The 23,260-nt window shown below is 40.0% G+C and overlaps 1 protein-coding gene and 1 long non-coding RNA gene across 7 annotated transcripts in view; one reads left to right on the forward strand and one right to left on the reverse strand.

Annotated features, from left to right (window-relative positions):
- Positions 1–17,222, forward strand: part of LOC138806981 (core-binding factor subunit beta) — a 49,770-nt gene extending 32,548 nt beyond the window's left edge. For 2 of the 5 annotated variants that reach the window (XM_069992508.1, XM_069992506.1), the window contains 2 exons: positions 2,946–3,072; positions 15,024–17,222. In XM_069992508.1, the coding sequence (XP_069848609.1) occupies positions 2,946–3,072; positions 15,024–15,046 (150 nt within the window). In that variant the 3' untranslated portion in view covers positions 15,047–17,222. The remainder of the gene's footprint in view (positions 1–2,945; positions 3,073–15,023) is intronic. The other 3 variants (XM_069992507.1, XM_069992504.1, XM_069992505.1) reach the window with 2 other exon arrangements.
- On the reverse strand, positions 1,195–23,189 carry LOC138806982 (uncharacterized). 2 transcript variants are annotated; one of them, XR_011366015.1, is made up of 4 exons: positions 22,519–23,189; positions 18,944–19,050; positions 13,194–13,286; positions 1,195–1,364 (listed from the first exon to the last, which is right to left on the reverse strand). It is a non-coding gene; the product is annotated as an uncharacterized lncRNA (long non-coding RNA). The 2 variants fall into 2 exon arrangements; XR_011366014.1 differs by lacking the exon at positions 13,194–13,286 and having other exon boundaries at positions 22,519–23,186.
- Positions 23,190–23,260: the final 71 nt, after the last annotated feature.

Consider the following 23,260-nt stretch of genomic DNA (forward strand, 5'->3'; position numbering starts at 1 on the left):
ATGTTACATAAATTAAATGACTTAGCAGATTGTTTCATTTTTTGGGTACAGTTATGAATTTATATGTATACTAGAACTAGTTTTAGTAAACTTGTATAGGCTATTTGTCTAATTCAATGAATTTTTATACAGTCTGCTCCACCACAATTTGTATTTGTATATCATCATAAGAGCCAATAATTTCATCTTCATTGGCTTTTAAGTTCATTTCATTTTGTCCATCACAAAATGTCTCATCTTCATTATAATGACCTTTCAAATGTTTTAATTCTGTAATTGAGTTAGGAAATAGAACCACTGTTGGAATGAATGGATTTTCAGTTTGAAGTACCTGATGACACTGACGTAAAACAGGTACCCTTTAACAGGTGTATCCTTTAGTTGATTGTAAGGTTCTTCTCTTACGGAAGCCAACATATAAGCAACTTTGCTTTTTTTTGTATAGTTATAAATATATAAAAGGCAATTTGGAACTCATTTGATTGAAATGAACTTAGATTCCGCAAAAAGGTAGGTTAAATGTACTGTTTGCAGTTGCACACGTTGCCTTTGAAATATATACCAGTGCTTCCTTAGTGAATTTATTTCCCCTTTTTGGTGGTACTGGATGTTGAACTCAGGACCTTGAGCTTGCCAAGCAGATGATTTTAACACTTAGGACATCTCTAAACCCTTATCTTTTTTTTCTTTTTCTTTTTTTTTTGCCTGGGCCATGATCTTCCTGTTTATACTTCCTGACCTAGCTAAAATGACAGATATTCACCATAGTGTGAATGGTTGAAATGGGTTCTCACAAATATTTCCCCCGGCTGGCCTTGAAAATGGTATTTTTCTTTTTTCTCTCATTTATTGTTTTTGTTTTTTGAATTTTTATTGACAGATATACCTGGGCAAGGGGGTGGGGCAGGCAGGAATTGCTGGTGATTGAACTCAGGACTTGTTTTCTAGGCAGGTGTTCTACCACTTGAGCTGTGCTTCTAGTCCTTCTTCATTTAGTTTTTCTTTCACCATGCCCAGCTTCCACTATGGTTTATATTGTTCCCAACTGGCTACTTTGTGCTTCCAAGGTTTTGTATACACCTTGGAGTAACGGAGTAGTATGTCAAGTGGCCATAGTAACTAGAATATTGGAAACACTCCTACCATCCCCTGAGGCTGGGTAGAGTTCATTGTCCATAGCCATTAGTCTACATCATGAGTGAGTATGTAGTTTTATTAGCAAATGACGTCCTTGAAAGGGAGAAGTTACATTGCTGACAGATAACATTACAGGATCACGATGATACAGGTAATTGTTCATTGTCTCTCCCAATTTTGCCAGTTGTTAGAGTACAAATTCTGTTCACTGCATTTCTCCTTTTTTACTATAAAAGAACAAGACAGAAGTTGGAACCAGAATTATTCCTGCCTATTTTACTGAAACAATTATACTTTTTAATTATTTTAATGAAGAAAAATCATGACCATTACTACAATACATAGCAGTTGCTAATAACTTTCTTAGGGAATTAGATCACAACTGATGTTATATTCTCATTTTATCCTCAAATTTTCTTCTATTGCATTTAACTATAGTTGGTAATTTTTTGTCTTTGTTAATTATGTTTATTTCTACCTGTCCCATTGGACTGTACGTCAGCAGAAATGTCCTAGTTGATTTCCAACTAATAGCCTCTTGGGAACTGGAACAGCATTCTTTTGCAGGTGCCTCTGACATATGTTTGATGGACAAAATGAAGTGAACTTAAAAGCCAATGAAGATGGAAATGTTGGCTCGTATGTGGGTATACAAGTATAAATGCTGGTGGAACAGACTATAAAAATACAGAATACTAAGTCAAATAAGGGGCTTTTGTATATCCATAAATATTTGCAAAATAACACATACTGAATGCTGCTGGGTAATATCCTAAATACTTTTTGTGTCTTATGTAATTTACAACAAGATTGTAAAGTATTACAATATATTGTAAAGTATTACTATGTCTACTTTACATATGAGTTTCATGAGGCTTAGGGAAATGAGATACCTTGCCCTGGTTCTTTTTTTTTTTTTTCTTTTCGGTTGTGGGGCCTGAACTCTGGGCCTGGGCACTGTCCCTCAGCTCTTCAGCTCAAGGCTAACACTCTACCACTTGAGCCACAGTGCCACTTTTGGCTTTTTTCTTTTTGCTTATGTGGTGCTGAGGAATTGAACCCAGGGCCTCATGCATGCAAGGCAAGTGCTCTACCACTGAGCCACCTTCCCAGCCCTGCCCTGGTTCTTAAAGGTAATTTAAGTGCATCATTAGAACAGAAAGGAGGTGGTGGAAGTTATTTTGGTGAGTAGGATAAAGTAAGGAAAGAAGATAACAATTTGTAGGGGCTACTGTTTCCAAGGTGAAATACAAAGCATGAAAATTCCCTACTGAACTTTTCTTATTAAAAATACTCCCAAGTGGGGCACTGGTGGCTCACTCCTGTAATCAATCCTAGCTACTCAGGAGACTGAGATCTGAGGATCATAGTTCAAAGCCAGCCCGGACAGGAAAATCCATGAGACTTTTATCTCCAGTTAACCACCAGAAAACCAGAAGTGGCACTATGGCTCAAATGGTAGACCGCTTACCTAGAGCTGAAGAGTTCAGGAACAGCACCCAGGCCCAGAGTTCAAGCCCCACGACTGACTCAAAAAAAAAAAAAAAATACTCCCAACACTAGCAGTTGTGTAGATTTTTTTGGTGTTGATATCTTGAGGAATACACTGCTGAAGTGGTGCTGTGGCTCAAGTGGTAGAGCGCTTGTCTTGAGCTGAAGAGCTAAGGGACAGCGCCCAGGCCCAGAGTTCAAACCCCACGGCCAACAGAAAACAAAGAAAGAAAGAAAAAAAAGAGAAGTACATTGCTGTCCATTTCCTCTTAAATTATAAATGAACATCAAAATGGATGTTTTATATATTCTGACAGCAGGAGGATGCATTAGCACAACAAGCCTTTGAAGAGGCTCGGAGAAGGACACGTGAATTTGAAGATAGAGACCGTTCTCACCGGGAGGAAATGGAGGTGAGAGTTTCACAGCTGCTGGCAGTAACTGGTTAGTACTTTCCCCCAACTCTCAGGCTGTTTGTGATGTCTGTACATAATGTTTTCTTAATAGTACAATTTTGTTTTAAAAAATATTATATATGTTTGCTTTATATTAAATGTAATTGTTGTAAAGAAGTTTAATTTTAAGGTTGTATATGAATTCCTCATCTATTGGTCTTAAATTATTTATTTTAAAAGGTATGTTTTTAATATACTGGTGTAAATACCTCTTAATTATGAACTACTCAAAACATGAAATTAATAGGTCATTTTTCTTTTTATTACAAGTAAAATACAGATTCAGGAATTGACACAAACAGAACGTATAGCTTGATGGTGATTTTGTTATTGTTTTGTTTTATTTTGTTGCCAGTCCTGGGGCTTGAACTCAGGGCCTCAGCACTGTCCCTGAGCTTCTTTTGCACAAGGCTAGCACTTGAGCCATAGCACCACTTCTGGCTTTTTCTGGTGTTTTTTTTGTTGTTGTTTTTTGGGGGTTTTTTGCCAGTTGTGGGGCTTGAACTCTGGGCCTGGGCACTGTCCCTCAGCTCTTCAGCTCAAGGCTAACACCCTACCACTTGAGCCACAGTGCCACTTCCGGCCTTTTTCTGCTTATGTGGTGCTGAGGAATAGAACCCAGGGCCTCATGCATGCAAGGCAAGCACTCTACCACTGAGCCACCTTCCCAGCCCAGCTTCTGGCTTTTTCTGTTTATGTGGTGCTGAGGAATCAAACCCAGGGCTTCATGCATGCTAGGTGAGCACTTTACCCTGAGCTACCTTCCCAGCCCTTCCCTTGATGGTGATTTTGTTGTTGATCATGGGGCTTGGGCGCTGTCCCCGAGTAATTTTTTGTTTTTTTTTTTTGGTCAGTTGTGGGGCTTGAACTCTGGGCCTTAGCACTGTCCCTCAGCTCTTCAGCTCAAAGCAAGCACTGTACCACTTGAGCCACAGAGCCACTTCCTCCCTGAGCAATTTTTGCTTACGGCTAGCACTGTACCACTTTAAGCCACAGCACCACTTCCAGTTAGTTGGTGGTAAGTCTTATAACTTTCCTGCCTGGACTGGTTTTGAACCACAATTCTCAAATCTCAGTCTCGTTTGTAGCTAGGATTATAGGTGTAAGCCACTGATGCCTGGCTACTATAATTCTTAGGATCAAAATTGTAGTGTTGGTCTGGGAACCTGGCTCAGTGGTAGAGCACTTGCCTTGCATGCATGAGGCCCTGGGTTCCATTCCTCAGCACCACATCAGCAGAAAGAAAAAAAAGCTGGAAGTGGCGCTGTGGCTCAAGTGGTAGAGTGCTAGCCTTGAGCTTAAGAGCTGAGGGACAGCGCCCAGGCCCAGAGTTCAGGCCCCATGACCAGACCCAAAAAAAAAAAACAAATTGTAAGGTGTTTTCTCTCATCTTACATCTGTAAAACTTCTAAATTCTAAATGTGCAATATACATTTATTAGCCTATATTTGTGACCTTTTGTTCTCATGCTACTTGCACTCTGGTATAGACTCTTCTTTATTTCACTAAATGCTATACTTGGGAGCATTTCAGCAGTATGATGCAAATGTCCTGAGCTGTTTATTTATTCATTCGTTTGCTCATTGGCAGTACTAGGGTTTGAACTCAGGGCCTTGCACTTGCTAGGCAAGCAGTCTACTACTTGAGCAATGCTCTTACCCCTCAAATGTATTTTTCTACTCATTCATCAAGGTGTAGTTTAAACATCTAGCCATTCCCAGTCTTTGTCATCATAATCAGCCCTTTCACTTTATAGTTTCCTATTAGTGTTCTTATTGAACAGTGCATTGAAGCAATTATATATGTGTCTGTTGACTTTTGTGTTTGCCACATTGTTTATCACAGTGTTTTTACTTAGAGTTTATTTAGTTACATAATGGATTAAAAAAAAAAAAGAAAAATTTACTATTCCTGCCTATCTGCAAACTAGAATTACAGGATAAGTAATGTGTCCCAACTGTGTTGTGCTGGATTCTGGTAGGGACTGGAGTATATATATGAAAATATTTGGCTTCTGTCCTTGGGAGAAAATGGATGTAGAAACAGGTAATTGCAGTGTCTTTTAGCAGCTGCTGTACAAATGTGGGCTCAAAAAGGAGTTAGTTCAATATAGAGAAAGGAATATTTGAGTCTGCCTAGGAGAATACATCTGTAGGAATTGTACATTTGCCAACTGGACAAGTTGGGGAAAACTTTTCCAGGCAGGAGTAACAGTGTATGCTCTGCAAAAGACATCAATAAGTAAGGGAGCTTGCCAATTAGGAGAACATAGGTCAGTCTTTCTGGAGGAAATAAATCTATATGAAGAATGACATTAATGGACAGTTGCTTAAGAAGTCTTCATAAGTATTTTGCTTTCTAAAATTAGATAACTGACTAAATTGTTGTTTGATTTTCTTAATCTCTAAAAAGGTTATACTCACTTTTTCTAGCTTGATATTTTTTAACTTCCAGTTTTGTTATTTAAAAAATACTTTGGAGCCGGCACTGGTAGCTCACACCTGTAATCCTAGCTACTCAGGAGGCTGAGATCTGAGGATTGGGGTTCGAAGCCAACCCAGGCAGGAAAGTCTATGAGACTCTTATCTCCAATTACCACCAGAAAACCAGAAGTAGTGTTGTGGCTCAAGTGGTAAAGCGCTCACCTTGAACTGAAGAGCTGAGGGATAGCGCCCAGGCCAAGAAGTTCAAGTCCCACAACTGACACACAAAAAAAATAAAACTTTGGGTTTGACAGGGGTGTCAAGTAATTTGTTGCTAGATTGTTCCTTTAGATTGTCAGTGACTGAGAGCATGCTCTCAGTACTTCACATTCCTGCTCCTCACTTGCCAGTTCCTCTTAAGCCTGAGTTTCCTCATAGAAATTATTAGAATTAAATGGGAAATGCTTATAAAACATTTAGTATGGTGATTGGTGTGCGTGCCTACAGTAAATAATAGCTCTAAAATACTTCTGTAGTGCTAAAAGCTCTACAGCTGTGCTGGTTCCAGTTAATTGAATTACCTGGCTTACAAGAGCACTTTAGTTCCCTAAAGTGTATCAAGGCAATTTCCCTGCATTATGACCTAGAACATAGAGAACATAGTTAAATTTTCATAAATGATTTAAGATCCTCTAGTCCCTTTAGAGGAATGATTTGAAACATCAGTTCTCTTAGAAAGCTATCATGTAGAAAATTGGGGCCAAAATCTTTCTCCAGAGGGACAACTGGCAATGATGTAGAGAGATCTGGGGTTTGCATGTCTTTTGGCACTTTGTACATGCATATATTTTGCTTCATTCCTTTTTTTCTTATACTGGGCTTTGGGCTTGCTAGGCAGGCACTCTTCTACTTAAGCCCATTCCAGCCCTTTATGTTCTTGTTACTTGTTTGAATATGGTTTATTTTTCAAATCAGGTCTTTTTTGTCTAGGCCAGATGGAACCAGTTTTCCTATTTACCTTTCCCAAGTTGCTGGAATGGCTAGGATTACATGTGTGAGCCACCATACCCTGCTTGCTTGCTTGATCCCTCCTTCCTCTTCCTTTTTTTTTTTTTTTTTTTTTAATGGGTTGGGGTCAGTACTGGTATAGAATTTACCAAGTGCTCTCCTACTTGAGCCATGTCTCTTTAAGTCCTGCCTTTCTCCCTTCTTTCCTTCTTCATAAATTTCATAATGTCAGCTTATTTTCTCCCAGTTTAATCTTTTTCCTAAAACTGGAGAAAAATTATGTCTTCCCTGTAATTCATCTTCAGAAATTCAAGCATCTTCTAATCACATTCCTAACAGTTGAAAATGAGAATCCCAGAACAATTGACCTGTTCTCTTTTAAATAGTTAACTAACAGAAGGAAACATAAGAACTTAAACCATAGTTTCTTGACCAGGACTTCACTAATACAGCTTATTAATCTGAAAAATAAACCTGCCAAGAGACTAGAATAGAGAAAGCTGAGATAGAAAAAAGAATCCAGGTTCCAGTAGGTGGTCCAGATGCCTGCCTAGAGACAAGGCTCAGGGAACAGCAGTAACTTGTGGGTGGCAGTAACCCAGTGTTTGGAAGTCTGAGAATTTGGCAACACAGAGGTTCAGGGATATCTACTGCTATATGGATAACCTCTAATCCTGTCATATTGTAATGGTGCTGCTCATAATGTTTATATAAATTTAGAACTATTCGGGAGGCTGAGATCTAAAGATAACAGTTTGAAGCCAACCTGGGCAGGAAAGTCTGTGAGACTCATTTCCAGTTGCCCACCAAAAAGCCAGAAGAGGATCTGTAGCTCAAGTGATAGATCACTAGCCTTGAATTAAAAAAGCAAAGGGACATTGCCCAGATACTAAGTTCAAGCCCCCATACTAGCACAGGGGGGAAAAAAAAAAAGAGGAGGCAGGGAGGCCAGGCACCAGTGGCTCACACCTTTCTAATCTTAGCTTTTCAGGAGGCTGAAATCTGAGAATCACAGTTTGAAGTGAGCCTAGACAGGAAAGTCTGTGAGACTCTTTACTTCCAATAAATTACTCAGAAAAAGCCAAAAGTGGCACTGGGGCTCAAGTGGTAAAGTCTTAAAGAGTAGGAAGCAGAACTCCCAAGTATAGATTTCAGTTTTTAGCAATGTCTTTCATTAACCTAAAATCAGTTACATAACTTAGAGCTGGACACCAGTGGCTCACGCCTGTAATCCTAGCTACTAGGAAGATGAGATCTGAGGATCGAGGTTCAAAGCCAGCCCGGGCAGGAAAGGCTATAAGACTCATCTCCAATAAACCACTCAGAAAACCAGAAGTGGTGCTGTGGCTCAAGTGGTAGAGTGCTAGCCTTGAGCTGAAGAGCTGAGGGATAGCACCCAGGCCCAGAGTTCAACCCCCATGACTGACCCCACCACCACCACTACAAAAAAAAAACAAAACCCTCTTTGAACAGGCTAGGAATGTGGCTTAGTGGTAGAGTGCTTGCCTAGCATGCATAAAACCCTGGGTTCAATTCCTCAGTACCACATAAACAGAAAAAGCCAGAAGTAGTGCTGTGGCTCAAGTGGTAGACTTGCTATCCTTGAGCAAAAGAAACTCAGAGACAGTGCTCAGGCCCTGAGTTCAAGCCTCAGGACTGTAAAAAAAAAAAAAAAAAAGAAGAACAAAACAAAATTTTTTTTAACTCTTTGAACAGCTTTCCATTTTGCTGTCTGTAAAATCTTGGATTTTTTTCTATCATTTATGATAGGACTCTAATTTCTTTTTTCTGTTTTCCAGGAAAAGGTTAGATCAGTAGTACAGCATTTTCTTTACTTCTCAAAAGTAATTACAAGCCAGGTACCAGTGGCTCATGCCTTTAATAGTAACTGCTCAGGAAGCTGAGATCTGAGGATTGGTGTTCAAACCCGGCCCAGGAAAAAAAGTCTAGGAGACTCTTTTTTTCTCCAGTAAACTACCTAAATGCCAAAAATAGATCTGTGGTTCAAGTGATTGAGCACTAGCCTTGAGCAAAAATGCTCAGGAACAGCACCTGAGTTCAACAGACCCTGAGTTCAAGCCCTAGGACTGCCACACAAAAACTGTAATTACAGGTTATCATCAATTTGGCAGATAAAAGATTAATGAAATGAAGAAACATTTATTTTAGTCATCTTAACTAAATATTATTAAATCACTGGTATGTAGTAAAATGATAGCCCAAAATACACAGAGTACTGTGTAAACTATCTTGCCCTGTGTGTATTTTTAAGAGGAATATATTTGTTTGAATGTGCATAGTTGCTCTTTGATAGGATAATACAAAAAACTGAAGCCAATCCAATGAAAACTCCCAGGACTTCCTATGTGTAGTCTCTGGCATGTAGCCTATTTTATTTTTATTTTGTTTTGTTGAGACATATCTCACTGTGCTGCCCAGGCTAGTCTCATAAATCATCCTCCTACATCAGCCTCCCTAATGCTGAGATTGCAGGGGAATAACATCACACTCATCTGGCTTACAGACTATTGTGTTTGCATGTGTCTTGGCTCAGCTTTGTCTGCTCATGGTTGGAACCCTGCTGCCTGAGTCACACCTCTACTTCTAGCTTTTTGTTGGTTATTTGTCTGTCCTGGCTGACTTGGAGCAGTGGTCCTCAGGTCTTAGACTCCTGAATAGCTAGGATTACAGGTGAGAGCCACTGCTCCCTGCTAAACTGTTTTTAAAATAGTAAAAAAAAAAAAAAAAAAAAAAAAAAGCTTCCTTCATTTGACATTTTAAACAGAGCCTTAATGTTATAAAATAAAGGGGCACTGCTCTAGTCAAGGCAAGGGGTAGGATTATTTTTATTTCTGTCTATAGTCCCTGGAGTGTTTTCAGGGAGTATCTTTGATATGTGGAATGGTGAATACCTGCTTTTGTAGACTAGTTCCACCATTTGTGTCTTAGGACCAACATTGGGAAAATGTTTGTCCTCCTTGAACCTCATGTGTAAAACCCACCTTACAGGTTGCTGCCTAGCTTATTAGTATCTGGTGCTTACAATGAACACTCAGTGAAAACTACTGCTATCCCCCCTTTCTCATGCATTTGGCTTATAGCATACCTGCAATGTCAGTAAAAAGTCATATCCTAGTAAAATTAAAATCATTTTGCCAAGAACATTTTTGCTTTTTTTTGGTTGGGAAACTGGTTGGTTGTTGTTGTTTTTCAAAACAATCAATGTATTTCAACCTTTTCTTGGCTGTTAGGGGTTTCTGATAGCAATTCTTCAGGGTTAAGTAGTGATGGGGGGTGAGGGTGGGGCGTGAAATACTAATAGACCCTTCCACTTTCTGGTAATGTTACACTTATCAGTGTGGGGGCCTAGGGAGTAAGTTAATTGGTGAAAATTCAAGTTATTTACTTAATAGTTTGTATACTTTTCTGTACTTTCATTAAAAATTTTAGTTTACAAAGTCTGGCCAGGTCCTGGTGGCTCATATTCTAGCTATTTAGAAGACTGAGACTTGGAGGATCAAGATTTGAAGCTAGCCAGGGCAGAAAAGTATGAGAGAGTCTATCTCCAATTTGCCAGCAAAAAGCTTGGTCTGAAGGCGTGATTCAAATGCTAAAGCACCAGCTGTGAGTAAAAACCTGATTGAGAGGCTCTAGTACTGGTATACAAAAAACAGTCTTTACTAAGTAACCACAGATAGATGTAACAATTCCTTATTCCTGTTGGTTGCCACATTTAGTAGCCTTTGCTTTTTCTGTCCTAGGAGGCCTTCCTAAACTGGAAAACATTGTCTTGTCTCCTCTGGCAGTTCTCTGTAGTATACAAATCTTTGTAATCGGGGCTGGGAAGGTGGCTCAGTGGTAGAGCGCTTGCCTTGCATGCCTGAGGCCCTGGGTTCGATTCCTCAGCACCACATAAGCAAAAAAGAAAAAAGCTGGAAGTGGTGCTGTGGCTGAAGTGGTAGAGTGCTAGCCTTGAGCTGAAGAGCTGAGGGACAACACCCAGGCCCAGAGTTCAGGCCCCAAGACCAGACCCAAAAAAAAACCAACAACAACAAATCTTTGTAATCAACTGTCTTCCTTTAGTTTCTTTCTTTGACTCTTATGCAGAAAGATCAAGGTTAATATGGGACATAGCTAGTGCTCTAGTCATGGATGAATTGGAAAGGTACCTCTTTGTCTGATAGCATCTAGTACTTTACCTGTTTCTAGAGACTACTAAGAGCTTGACTGGCTTCTTGACCTAAACTGTAGTAGAGCACTATTGTCCCTAATTCACCTACAAGGTAACAAGGTACTGAAAGAGATTATAAAGTGTTAGCATATACATGGTTGTTTTTTAATGTTGGAGAATGGGTAAATAATTACTGCATATTCTACTTGGAGTTGTTTTAATACAATTCAGCAAACCAGGCAGATTTTTAGCAGAAACTATTTGGAAATAAAAACAGTCAAAAAGCTTTATGTGGCTTTTATGTTTGTGTTTTGCATGTTTTTGGAGCCTTCTGTTCTGTGTGGTCCAAAGGCAAAAAAAAAAATTCAGCCTATATTTATTTTAAATTCCCAAACACTTTAGTGTTTAATTCATTTAACTTTACCAATTATTCATTCTTGTGTAAGAAAAAAATCAGCATCAGAATGTTTGTACTTGTGTTTTCTGAATGTGCTTAATAAAATGTAGTAGATGAGAATGAACTGGAAGAAGATTCAGGAGGGAAGAAAAGGATACTAAGTCTATTCCAATACTAACAGTCTTGGTTTGCTTTCTATCTTAAGAGCTATAAAGTTACTTTATTTTACCTTTGTTTTCATTTACAAAAATGTCCTATATGCAGGGTATAATGTTTTTCTTTTTTAACTTGTAAAGCTATGTTAAAAGTTCTATAGGAGCTGGGCACCGGTGCCTCAAGCCTGTAATCCTATCAATTTAGGAGGCTGAGATCTGAGGATCCCGGTTTGAAGCCAGCCCAAGCAGGAAAGTCTGTGAGATTCTCATCTAAGTGCCTCAAGTGGTGGAGCACTAGCCTTGAGCAGAAGAAGCTCAGGGACAGTGGTCAGGCCTAAAGTTCAAACCCCAGGACTGGCAAAAAAAAAAAAAAAAAAAGTTATATAAGTTAGGCATGTTACAATTTCTTAAGATGAGTCAGGCTCACACCTGTAATCCTAGCTGCTTGGGAGGCTAAGATTGAGAGGACAATAGTTTGAGGCCAGATGGCCAAAAAAAGTTTTCAAGATCACTTCAAAATCAACAACTGGCTATAGTGAGCCATGTCTGTCATCCTAGGAATATGAGAAGATTGAGGGTGATGGAATTCAGAAAACTGATTTGTTATCTTTTAGTCTAGCTCATTACCCATACAGGAATTCCTTCTAAAACATCAGTCTGCATTAGTAACTGCTAAAGAGGGATCACTGATTTTTCAAGGCAGCTCACCCAGTTGTAGAATTGCTTCTGGAAGCTTTTTCACTAAAGCTAAATCTATTCTGTATTTGTCTCCTTCACAGGCAGCCCATATATTTATCTTCATGTATCTACCTTCTAGCATTATTTCTTCCCAGCTCTTCTGCACCCATTACACTGATCAGATTTTTCCTTCTGGTTTTGTTACAATTCTTCATCCTCCATCACAGGATCTACCCTCACATTTTCCTTAGTCCCTGCTTCACAAAGTAAATAAATAAAAACTAAAAGCATAAATAAATAGCAAGCTGGGTCCCAAGTGGCTCATGCCTATAATCTAGCTACTTAGGAGGCTAAGACCTATAGAATTGAGATTTGTAGCCAGTCTGGACAAGAAATTCTGAGAGTTATTTCTAGTTAACTGCCAAAAAGCCAGAACTAGAGATGTGGCTCAAGTTGTAGGTGGACAGTCCAAGCCCTCCTGACTTCAAGCCCCCCAATACCACACACACACCAAGAAAAGAAATAGCAAGCTGGGAGCTGGTGGCTCACACCTGTTGTAATCCTAGCTACTCAGGAGGCTGAGATCTGAGGATCATTGTTCAAAGCCAGCCCAGGCAGAAAAGTCCGTGAGACTCTGATCTCCAATAAACCACTAGAAAACCGGAAGTTGCGCTGTGGCTCAAGAGGTAGAGTGCTTGCCTTGAGCTGAAGAGCTGAGGGACAGCACCCAGGCCCAGAGTTCAAGCCCCAGGACCAACCAAAAAAAAAGCAAAACCCTCCCCCTCCCCATACTGTTTATGCTTGTATCAAAAATAAAACATTTTACTTCAGGACTACTAAAAAAAAAAAAATGAAACCTACAGCCTACACCTATTCTCCATTGGCATGACAAGTAAAAGAAAACTTAACTGCTGCTGGTGACTGTTCTTTGTCACCCATTTGGAATTATCCTATTATTAATATAAGTTGAAAATTAAAGCTGAACTACTTTTTCCATTGAAGTATTATGTGTAGGTTAGCAGTGATTTATAAATATATGAGTAGCATTGATTTTTTTTTCTCTCAGTGATTCTTCATTGCTCAACCTTTTTCTAACCTTCATTGACTGAAACTATATGCTTATAATCTCTGATTCAGGAGAATTGATTTGTCTTTACACCACACTTAGCATTGATTTGTATGGAACACAATTTGTTTTTCTTATGTATATGCTTCCATTGCTCTTTCTTCATCTGTGACAATGAGTATTTAATTGAAAGGAATGTTATAAGCACATACCTATAATCCCAGCTATGCAGAAGGTATAGGTAGGAGGACTGAGTTCTGAGGGCAGTCCTTGACAAAAAGTGGGAGACTCTACCTGAAAAATAACTAAAACAAATAGAAGGGCTGGGGATGAGTACATGGATCAAATTGAAAGAGCACCTCACCAGCAAATATGAGACCCTAATTTAAAACCTCAGTACAAAAAAACAAAGACATGCCAGGCACTCTGATGGCTAATGCCTGTAGGCCTAGCTACTCAAGAGGCTGAGATCTGAGCATTGTGATTCAAAGTCAGCCCAGGCAGGAAAATCTGTGAGACTCTTACCTCTAATTAACCACCAGAAAAACCAGAAGTGGAGCTGTGATTCAAAAGTGGTAAAATGCTAGCCTTGAGCAAAATCGCTCTGGGACAGTACCAAGACCCTGAGTTCAAGCCCCATGAAAGACTAGGAGAGAGGGGATGGATAGGCAGACAGAAGGAAAAGAAATATGCTAAAATTTAGTGTGAAATCTGCTAACAAAAGTAGTTAAAATCTTCCAGAAAAAAAAATAAGTTTATAAGGAAGTTTATAAGGAAGATTAAAGAAGTTAATGTTAAATTTTGTTTCAAAGTAAATGACCACCTTTGAATTGTACTTTGTGCCGGTCTTGGGGCTTGAACTCAGGGCCTGAGTGATACTGTTCCTGAACTTTTTTGCTCAAGGATAGTGCTTTACCACTTGAGCCACAGCTCTACTTCTGGCCTTTTGCTGGCTATTTGGAGATGAGAGTTTCAAGGCTTTATATATCTGAGCTGGCTTTGAACCTTGATCCTCAGATCTCAGCCTACTGGAATAGTTAGGATTACAGGTGCAAGCCACCAGCACCTGACTGAATTGTACATTTTAAATGGGGTAGATGTCTTGTAAGACTTGTGAATTAATGTCTCAGTAGTGCTGAGGATTGAATGTGGTGCCTTGTGTATCAGGTGTTCTGCCACTGAGTTACATATTCAATTCCAGATTTTGTTTATTTTCCTTTTTTCTATACTGGGATTTGAACTCAGGACCCTCATACTTGTTAAGAAGACACTAGTGCTATTCCCCTTTTACACTGGTTACTTTTGGGACAGAGTTACTTTTCATTTCTTCCCCAGGCACACACCTGGATCACTATTCACCTCTCTTAGGTTTCCCATCTTGGCGCAGTGATAGGTGCATACCACTATGCCTAGCTTCTTTCAGTGATGTGGCATCTTATGAAAGCCCAGGCTGGCCCAACTGCCATTCTAATCTGAGCCTCCCGAATAGCTAGGATCACAGGCATGAACCATCAGCACTCCGGTGAGATTTTTTTGATTTAGAGATTTCTAGCTAAAATTCAGTAACCAGAGATGGAATTCATTATGCTTTTCAATTGTGAGGTTAAAGTCCTTCAAACATATGATTTTTATTCTCAGGGTTTTTTTTTTTTGTGTGTGTGTGTGTGTTTTTTTTGCCAGTCGTGGGGCCTGAACTCTGGGCCTGGGCGCTGTCCCTCAGCTCTTCAGAACAAGGCTAGCACTCTACCACTTGAGCCACAGTGCCACTTCTGGCTTTTTTTGCTTATGTGGTGCTGAGGAATCGAACCCAGGGCCTCATGCATGCAAGGCAAGCACTCTACCACTGAGCTACCTTCCCAGCCCCTATTCTTGGTTTTAAGGAAACTTCAACAAGTATGTCTCCAGTGACGTAGGGAGGTATTAGTTGGAAAATTGTGGGTTGCTGATTTTTCTTACATGTTACTGTGTCATCTATTTTATATATGTAGCATATTTTATTACAAACCTATTTCTAATCTTTCATTATGATTTTGTTGTTGCAGGCAAGAAGACAGCAAGACCCTAGTCCTGGTTCCAATTTAGGTGGTGGTGATGATCTCAAACTTCGTTAACAGCACAGCAAATGTGCTTCCCATCTTTATGTACTCATTGTTTCTAGTTGGCAGAAAAGAATTCATTATAAGACCAGAAACTGTGATAGCTGGAGGTACCACAGTCAATTTCTCAACCCAAGGCAGTAAAAGACACCACAAACTGCCATGGTTTTGCACTATGATTATCATACATGCATTTCTAATGTTTAAAGCATGTAGCCAGTAATAATTTGAAATTTTTTTCTATGCAAGCTTACCTTGTTGGCATTATTTTAGATGAGTGAAACTATCCATTTGTAAAGCTTTTTTTTCCTCCATTTTAATTTAAAAGTTCATGTCATTTTTTTTTAAGAAGTTAAAATTTCTATCAAAGGGTTTTCTTTAGTTGCATTTTTATACTGTTAGATGTGTTATACAGCTTATTTTTAGAAGGGCATTCTTGGTTTGTTTTGGTTTTTTTCCCCCCTCATTTCCTTTTGTGTTTTTATAGTCTAGAGCATTTTTAAATTGTTGATATGTTCGCATTATTTACATCCTAAAAAACCTAGTAGCATAGAGCTGTCTGCTACAGCCTTCTAACAAAGTTTACAGTTGTTAAGGTTTCAGTATCCTTTTAAATGCTAATCCGCACCTTTCCTTTAAAACATTAAAATTTTAAATTGGATATTAATTTTAGCCTGCCCTAGATTTTTTTTAAATTCTGTTCTGTAATCATGACTTTGGGTGGAGATACTCTCCTAGATAATACTACTCTACTGAAATGCCTAAAAGAAGTCGCAGGCTGGCTTCTGTTTTATTCAGGGATTTTTTTTTTTAACCAATCAATAAAGGGATACTGGAGCTTCTTCATGTATTTTACAGCATATTAAACTGGAGACAGTGATGACAGCTACAAAGGTATATTAAAATCATGTTTAATATAGCTGCTTTTATGTGTATTTTATATTTGCATGCCTTTGTAGAAACAATACTGGGTGAAGAAAGATTAGTCTTAGAAAATGTTCATCTATTCAGAGGATACATTTTCTTCCATTAATTGTCCTGGGAAAACATTGAGTTATAGATGATATTTTGCAAAAGGACTTATTAGCACCTTTTGAGATTAATTAGTGTAAGATTATTTTTAAATAAGCTTACTGTCAAATTGCAACTTTTTTTAAAATATAAGACTGGAAAAAGTGCTGAGTCATTTGGCACATCCTTACAAATACCTTTCATGGTAAATAATTCATTAAATGTTACTACTACATTTACGGATTTTTTGCAAAAATGTTTGCAAAAGTGTATTTTATCATAATAGAATGGCATTATTTTAAAGAGTTTGAAAAACTGACAGTTCAGAAAATGAAGTCTGAATAAGGTCATTACATTTAAAAAGCATATAAATATACTTGATTGATGAAGGAGGTGTGACTTTTATTGTATATAGGTCTTACAAGTCTTAAACAGATAACTGTATCTCAGAATAAAAATATTTGTTATATATTTGAAGTCATGCATGGTAAGGAGTGTGTCTAAATTGTTGTAAACAGTGCATCATAAAAGGCCATGTTGATCTTGTGTAACACAGTCCTATAAATGAATTTGGTTGGTATTTGGTGTTGTACAGCTCACATGTTTACACACTCAGTGCCCTAATTTCCCATGGGGAATCACCTTTTAAGTGGTCCTTACAATGGTGTTGTAAGGTTACTTTTATTACAGGGCTCCTTGTTTTTTGACTTCTGCACATACTTTTTTAAAAAATAACATGTTATTGCTACATTCTTCTCTGTTGCTTCTATTCGAGGGCTTCAGCCCATCAGTAAATAAAATCAGTTGCTATTGTGTTCCTGTTGCCATCTTTCTGTAAATATTGAAATCTTCCTATCATTTAGCACTGTACTACTTGTCTTAATGCTGGCATTAAGATCATAAGCCTTTTTCTCTAGTAGTGAAGCCTTTGAAAACTACATTTTTTAAGTTATTGATGCAATTTGATATTTTTTCATAGTCTGTATTTAAATGAAATTACATCATTGCATCATCTTTTCTAAATTCATCTCCATTTTAAAACTTGCCTTAAGCTACAAGATTACTTTTGCCACCATTAGCCATAGTGTGTGTTGTGTGTTTAATTTACCTTCACAATAAACTGTGTAATGAAAACAGGGTCTTGGTTCTTTATTGACAAAACCTGACAATTGCTGTCCTAGTTCTAGTTAGAACATGAAAAGTGACTTTATTGCTTCTAAACTTTTCTTTGATCCTAGCTTTTACTTTATAAAAGAAGAAAGCAACAACAGTGACATCTAATGGTCATTTCTACCAATTCCAAAGAAGACTATAAATGTAGATATCACAGTTTTTTTAAAAAAAACCTGATTGCAGGTGGCTATAGTAGTACATACACATCTGTACTACCAGTACTTAGGATAATGAAGCAAGAGTTTGAGACGCGCCTTGGGCTACATGCTGAGACCTAGACTCAATAATATAATAATAATAGTCATTCTTTAACCCCTAAGATCATTTAGAAGAAATAATAAAAATACATTCAGTCTCCCAAATATGCATGATCTTTGCCCTCAGAAAACCTGTTCCATCCCCAAAACAGACCCAAACAGAAACAACCTTTTAGGTATACTGGTCATGTTGACTATATCTGCCTTGGTCTGGTTGTAGGAATAATTGCTGAATTGTTGAATAGGAGCTGAGATTGGAAGGATGGCAGATCAAATGAGAAAAGATGACCAAAGAATTTCAGGTAGCTAGCCAGGCAGGAGTTTAGCCAGTTTGAGAAATAGCAGCGTATGACAGTACTATGGAATTGGAAGGGGATTGCAGCAGTGAGATGAGCCCTAAAAGGTCAGCAAAGTCCAGAATGAGAGGCACAAACAGTGCTGGACTGGCCTGGCCTTGCCAGCCATGTGACATCTGAACCATGGCTAAAGATGGAACAGGAAGTCATTGAGGGATTGAAAGTTGGATGGAAAGGGTGCTTGAAAAACTTTCAGGGCTTGGGTAGGGAAGGGATGGTAGGGGATAAACAAAGGACAAACAACGCTCAATAGGAAATTACTCATTACCTTCCTCATGTAACTAACCCCTCTGTACACTATTTTTACAAAAAAAAAAAAAAAAAAGCATTAAAAAAAAGGCTTGGGTTGTCAGTGGTAATGCATTACGTAGCTCATGTTGACGCCCTGAGTTTGATCCCTATAATATACACACACATTGTAAATGACATTTTAAGCTAGGTGTGATGGTACATGCTTCTAATCCTAGCACTAGGAAAAAGGAAGTAGAAGGATCACAAGTATGAGACCAGTTCTTGAATACATAGTGAAATCCTGTCTCAAAAAACAAGGTCTGGCTCACTCCTGTAATCCTAGCTACTCAGGAGGCTGAGGTCTGAGGATTGTGGTTCAAAGCCAACCCAGGCAGGAAAGTCCATGAGACTCTTATCTCCCATAAACCACCAGAAAACCAGAAGTGGCTGTGGCTCATGAGGGAGAGTGCTCGCCTTGAGCTGAAAAGCTGAGGGATAGAGTTCAAGCCCCATGACCAACCTCCCCCACCACCACCAAAAGAAAAAAACAAGGTCTAGGGGCTGGGAAGGTGGTTCAGTGGTAGAGTGCTTGCCTAGCATACATAAGCCCCTGGGTTCAGTTCCTCAGAACCACATAAACAAAAAGCTGGAAGTGGCACTGTGGCTCAACTGGTAGGTGCTAGCCTTGAGCTGAAGAGCTGCCAAGTTCAAGCCCCATGACTGACAAAAAAGGTTTGGGCCAGACATCGTGGTGCACATCTGTATCTCAGCTACATAGGAAGCAGAGATTGGGAGGTTTGAGGCCCACCAAGGCAAGAAAGTTAGCAAGAAACCTCACCTGCATCTCCCAACTAGTCCCAGCTGCTCTGAAGACAGATCATGGTTCAGGCTGGCCACATTCAAAACAAGGATCTGAAGGTGTGGGTCTGGTGGTAGAATGTATACCTAGTAAGCAATGGAGAGAGTTTTTGGCTTTCAAGACTGCTACATGTCCTGTGTTCCAAGTTACCTAGCATTAGCATTCTTTTGGCCTCCAATGACAGCTCCCATAGCCACTTTCCTGAGTGTTAATATCATCCAGGCAGCTACTGGAGCTGGAACACATGCAGATGTGTACCAGCACCAGGGCTTGAACTCAGAGCCTCATGATTTTGCCGAGCTTTCTTGCTCACAGCTGGTGAGCACTTGACCCATATCATCTAGCTTGGCTTTTTGCTTGTTAATTGCAGTTGGAATCTTGAAGACTTTTTCTGGTGAGGCTTTGAACTTCAATCCATTAGGTCTTAGTCTCTTAAATAGCTAAGCTTATTGGTGTAAGCCACATGGGCTGGCAAAACTAGTTTTTACTCCCATTTTCCCTCCCTTATGGTTCAATTGGTAGATCCTGGCAATAGATTCTATCATCTCTTCAATTTTAAAATGTTTTAAATATACCATTTGCCTGTAAGTCAAACATATATTCATTTGAAGTGCACACTTAACATTTCATGCACAGATAATACCTTTTACATCTGAGGATACAGCCATAAAGAAAAGTCAAGGAAATTGCCCATGACAAAGCTATTAAGTATCAAAACTAGGATTCAAAAGTTTGGGTTTAACTACTGACCTGAGTGGTATGCTACCATGACTTGGGGACATTCTTCATTAGGACATTCGTCCTTCATTTCTGATCATCTCTCTCACTTTGAGGTGTGGCCATTGAAGACATTGTCTTGAGTTGGCCACCTCCTCTAAGGTACTTCCTGCCTACTCTGTTGGGTTGGCCTCCCTACCTTACTTTAACAACATCCCAAAGCTCTCACTCTCATTGTTAACAAAAACTTGAGTACGTTACAGTTACATTTAACTGATACTTGTCTGATACTATTCACAGAAACCTATCCCCCCACCCCCACCCCCTCCTTCGACCTAACCCAACAGGAAACTTAAAGGACTACCCTAAAGGCTGGGTTTTTGCTTTATCCAAACAAATCCTTTTCAGGCCAGGCACTGGAAACTTATGTCTGTAGCTACTCAAAACTGCCATCTGAGGATCCCAGTTTGAAGCCAGCCCAGGCCAGAAGTGGAGCTGTGGCTGAAGTGGTAGAGTGCTAGCAAAAAAAGCTGATAGTGCCTAGACCCTGAGTTTAAGCCCTACTACTGACACATGCTCATACACACACACAAAAAAAAACTTTACTCTTTTATATTCAGAGGCCTTTGGCTTTTTGTCTTGCCTCTCCCACCCAAACTCTCTCACTTCAATTCAAGCCCACCTGCTTTTCTGCTAGAAATAAGATTCTGAGTGTCTTAAAAAGTCATTTCCAGTCTAAAGTTCACTTAACTAAAATTACTCCTCACCACCAATAGAACTTACAGATGCCCAACCCAACTTTTCCTAGATATCTTTCATGCTTGCCACAGTGCAAGTAAATGTCTGCCCTGCAGCCATGTTAGGTATGTTAAATATTTTTGTCTTTCAAGAAATGTTCTTTTGTGGTTTGGTTAATTTTTTTACAAAGAAAATGGATTGTTCTATATACACTTCTGCACATAGCTTTTTTTTTTCTTTTGGAGTTCCCACATAGGGACATACATTTGTTTCTTTTTTTTTTGTCAGTCATGGGGCTTGAACTCGGCCTGGGTGCTGTCCCTCAGCTCTTCAGCTCAAGGCGAGCGCTCTACCACTTGAGCTACAGCGCCACTTTCGGTTTTCTAGTGGTTTATTGGAGATAGGAGTCTCACGGTCTTTCCTGCCCGGGCTGGCTTTGAACCGCAATTCTCAGATCTCAGCCTCCTGAGTAGCTAGGATTACAGGCGTGAGCCACCGGCGCCTGGCAAAAAAGTCTGTGATTCTTTTTTTTTTTTTTTTGTCGGTCGTGGGGCTTGAACTCTGGGCCTGGGCGCTGTCCCTCAGCTCAAGGCGAGCACTCTACCACTTGAGCTACAGTGCCACTTCCCATACATTTGTTTCTAAATCAGTATTATTACACACAGAGGATTTAGCCACCTCCCTGCAGAAACCTCAATGACCTCATTCTGTGATTTTGGCATATGATGCTGCAATGAACATTCTCTTATTTTGTTCTTGAAACTGCCAGTAGCAGTGACTTCAAAATACATTTTTGTGGTACTGGGGTTTGAACTCAGGGTGTTTAGCTCGCTAAGCAGATGCTCTCAGCCCTATGCCTTTATTACTGGTGTGTGTTTGTGTGTGTGTACTAAGGCTTGAACTAGAGCCCAGAACTCTCCTTAGCTCAGAGCTCTTCTTAGTGGTGATTTACTACTTGAACCACACATCTTCTTTCCACTTCTTCTTACTTGTTAATTGGAGACAAGTCTCTCAGATTTCTCTACCTGGACTGGCTTCAAGTTGATAATCATAGCCTAGGCACTGGTGGTTCATGCCTGTAATCCTAGCTACTCAGGAGTTTGAAAACTGAGGATCATAGTTGGAAACCAGCCAGAGTAGCAAAGTCTATAAGACTCTTCACTACTCAGAAAAAGCCAGAAGTGGCTCAAATGGAGAAAAAGCCAGAAGTGCCTCAAATGGTAGAGAACTAGCCTTAAGCACAAAGAGGCTCCGGGACAGTGCCCAGGCCAAGTTCAAGCCTCAAGACCAGCAAAATCTAAACAAAACAACAATCATATCTCAGCCTGCCCAGTAGCCATATGATTACCAGCATTCTCACCCACACCCAGTTGTGACTTCCAATTTTGATAGTCTCCCATGTTACAAGTCAGTCCTATCAAGTCAGTTTGAGAATTTAGCATGTCATTGAGGTAGGCTATAGGGCATAGGGGAAAAAAGAGGTAAACTGCAGAGTGGCTAAAAGCAGATGCAACTGTGGAGCTGTATTTCATCAGCACTACTCCAAACTGGGACCAACAGGGTTCTCCATGAGGACTACTGATTGTCCTTTTATTATAAATATGGAAGCTTCATCTCATTTATCTTGCAAGTTGCCTATTCCCTTATATGTGACTCCATAACATGGGGGGGGGGGAGATAAGGATAAAGAGGATGTAAGCCCTATTCCAGGAAAATCCTGATGTGTCTTAGAATTCTCTACTTCCCTCCCCTAAACTGGTGTATACTGGTCCTAAGTTTTCCAGTAAATGAGTTATCCAAAACCCAGCAATTCGTGTCTCAAGAATCATGTACTGGCCAGGTGCTGGTGGCTCATGCCTGTAATCCTATCTACTCAGAAGGCTGAGATCTGAGGATCATTGTTTAAAGCCAGCCCGGGAAGGAAAGTCTGTGAGACTCTTATCCCCACTTACCCACCAGAAAGCCGGAAGTGGCGCTGTGGCTCAAGTGGTAGAGCTCTTGCCTTGAGCTGAAGAGCTCAGGGACAGAGTTCAAGCCCAGAATTCAAGCCCCACGACTGACAAAAAAAATAAAAAATAAAATAAAAAATGCACTCCCACCTTGATAGTGTATGCTTCTGCTCTGAAATAAACTTCCTTTGAATTCTTCACTTTGTTTTTGTCTGTGGATTCTTTCTCTTCTAGTGACAAGAACCTGGAGACACTGGGTTGAGATCAGCTCTAAGACCTCCCCAATCTTCACCACCACCAACTCCCCTGCTAGAAATCTTGAGGGTTCTGTATCATGGTAAGAAGTTAAGTTCTGTTGCCTAGTGCCAAGGAACTTTGTTAAAGACCAGGGTCTTTAACCTGGCTGGGCCTCTTACATTTTCCTGTAAAATGACATCTCAGGGTGGTTGTGAGCATCCAGAGACCGATGTAGAACAATTGACTTGGCATCAGAAAAGGCCTTAGCTGCCTTGTAGTTTCAAGGTACCCCAGGGAATGTAGGCCGAAAGCTCAGCCTTAACACACTAGAAGAGCCCCTCCCTCTCCCACGGGTAGACAAGAAACAGGCGCCCAAGACCTCCAGGGTTTAAGATGATGAAACGTCGGCAGCGAAGCAGGCTCCAGTTGGAGCTGCCTGGAGAGGCCTTGCCCCTCCTACGGAGCGGCCGCAGGATGGCTGTGCATCGAAACGTGTGTGGGCTGGTGTGCAGACGCGGGGGACTCACGACCTCTCTCCTACAGCAAGCAGCCGTCGGCGAGCGGTAACGTCCGGCACAGCTGCCCACAGTTTGCGCCTGCGTTATCCCGCCTCCTTCGACCCCGCCTCCTAGGCTGCAACTCCGCCTACTACCCG

Source organism: Dipodomys merriami, unplaced genomic scaffold, assembly GCF_024711535.1.
Source record: "Dipodomys merriami isolate MVZ:Mamm:240054 unplaced genomic scaffold, mDipMer1.0.p SCAF_41, whole genome shotgun sequence".
In the NCBI taxonomy this organism is placed as follows: domain Eukaryota; kingdom Metazoa; phylum Chordata; class Mammalia; order Rodentia; family Heteromyidae; genus Dipodomys; species Dipodomys merriami.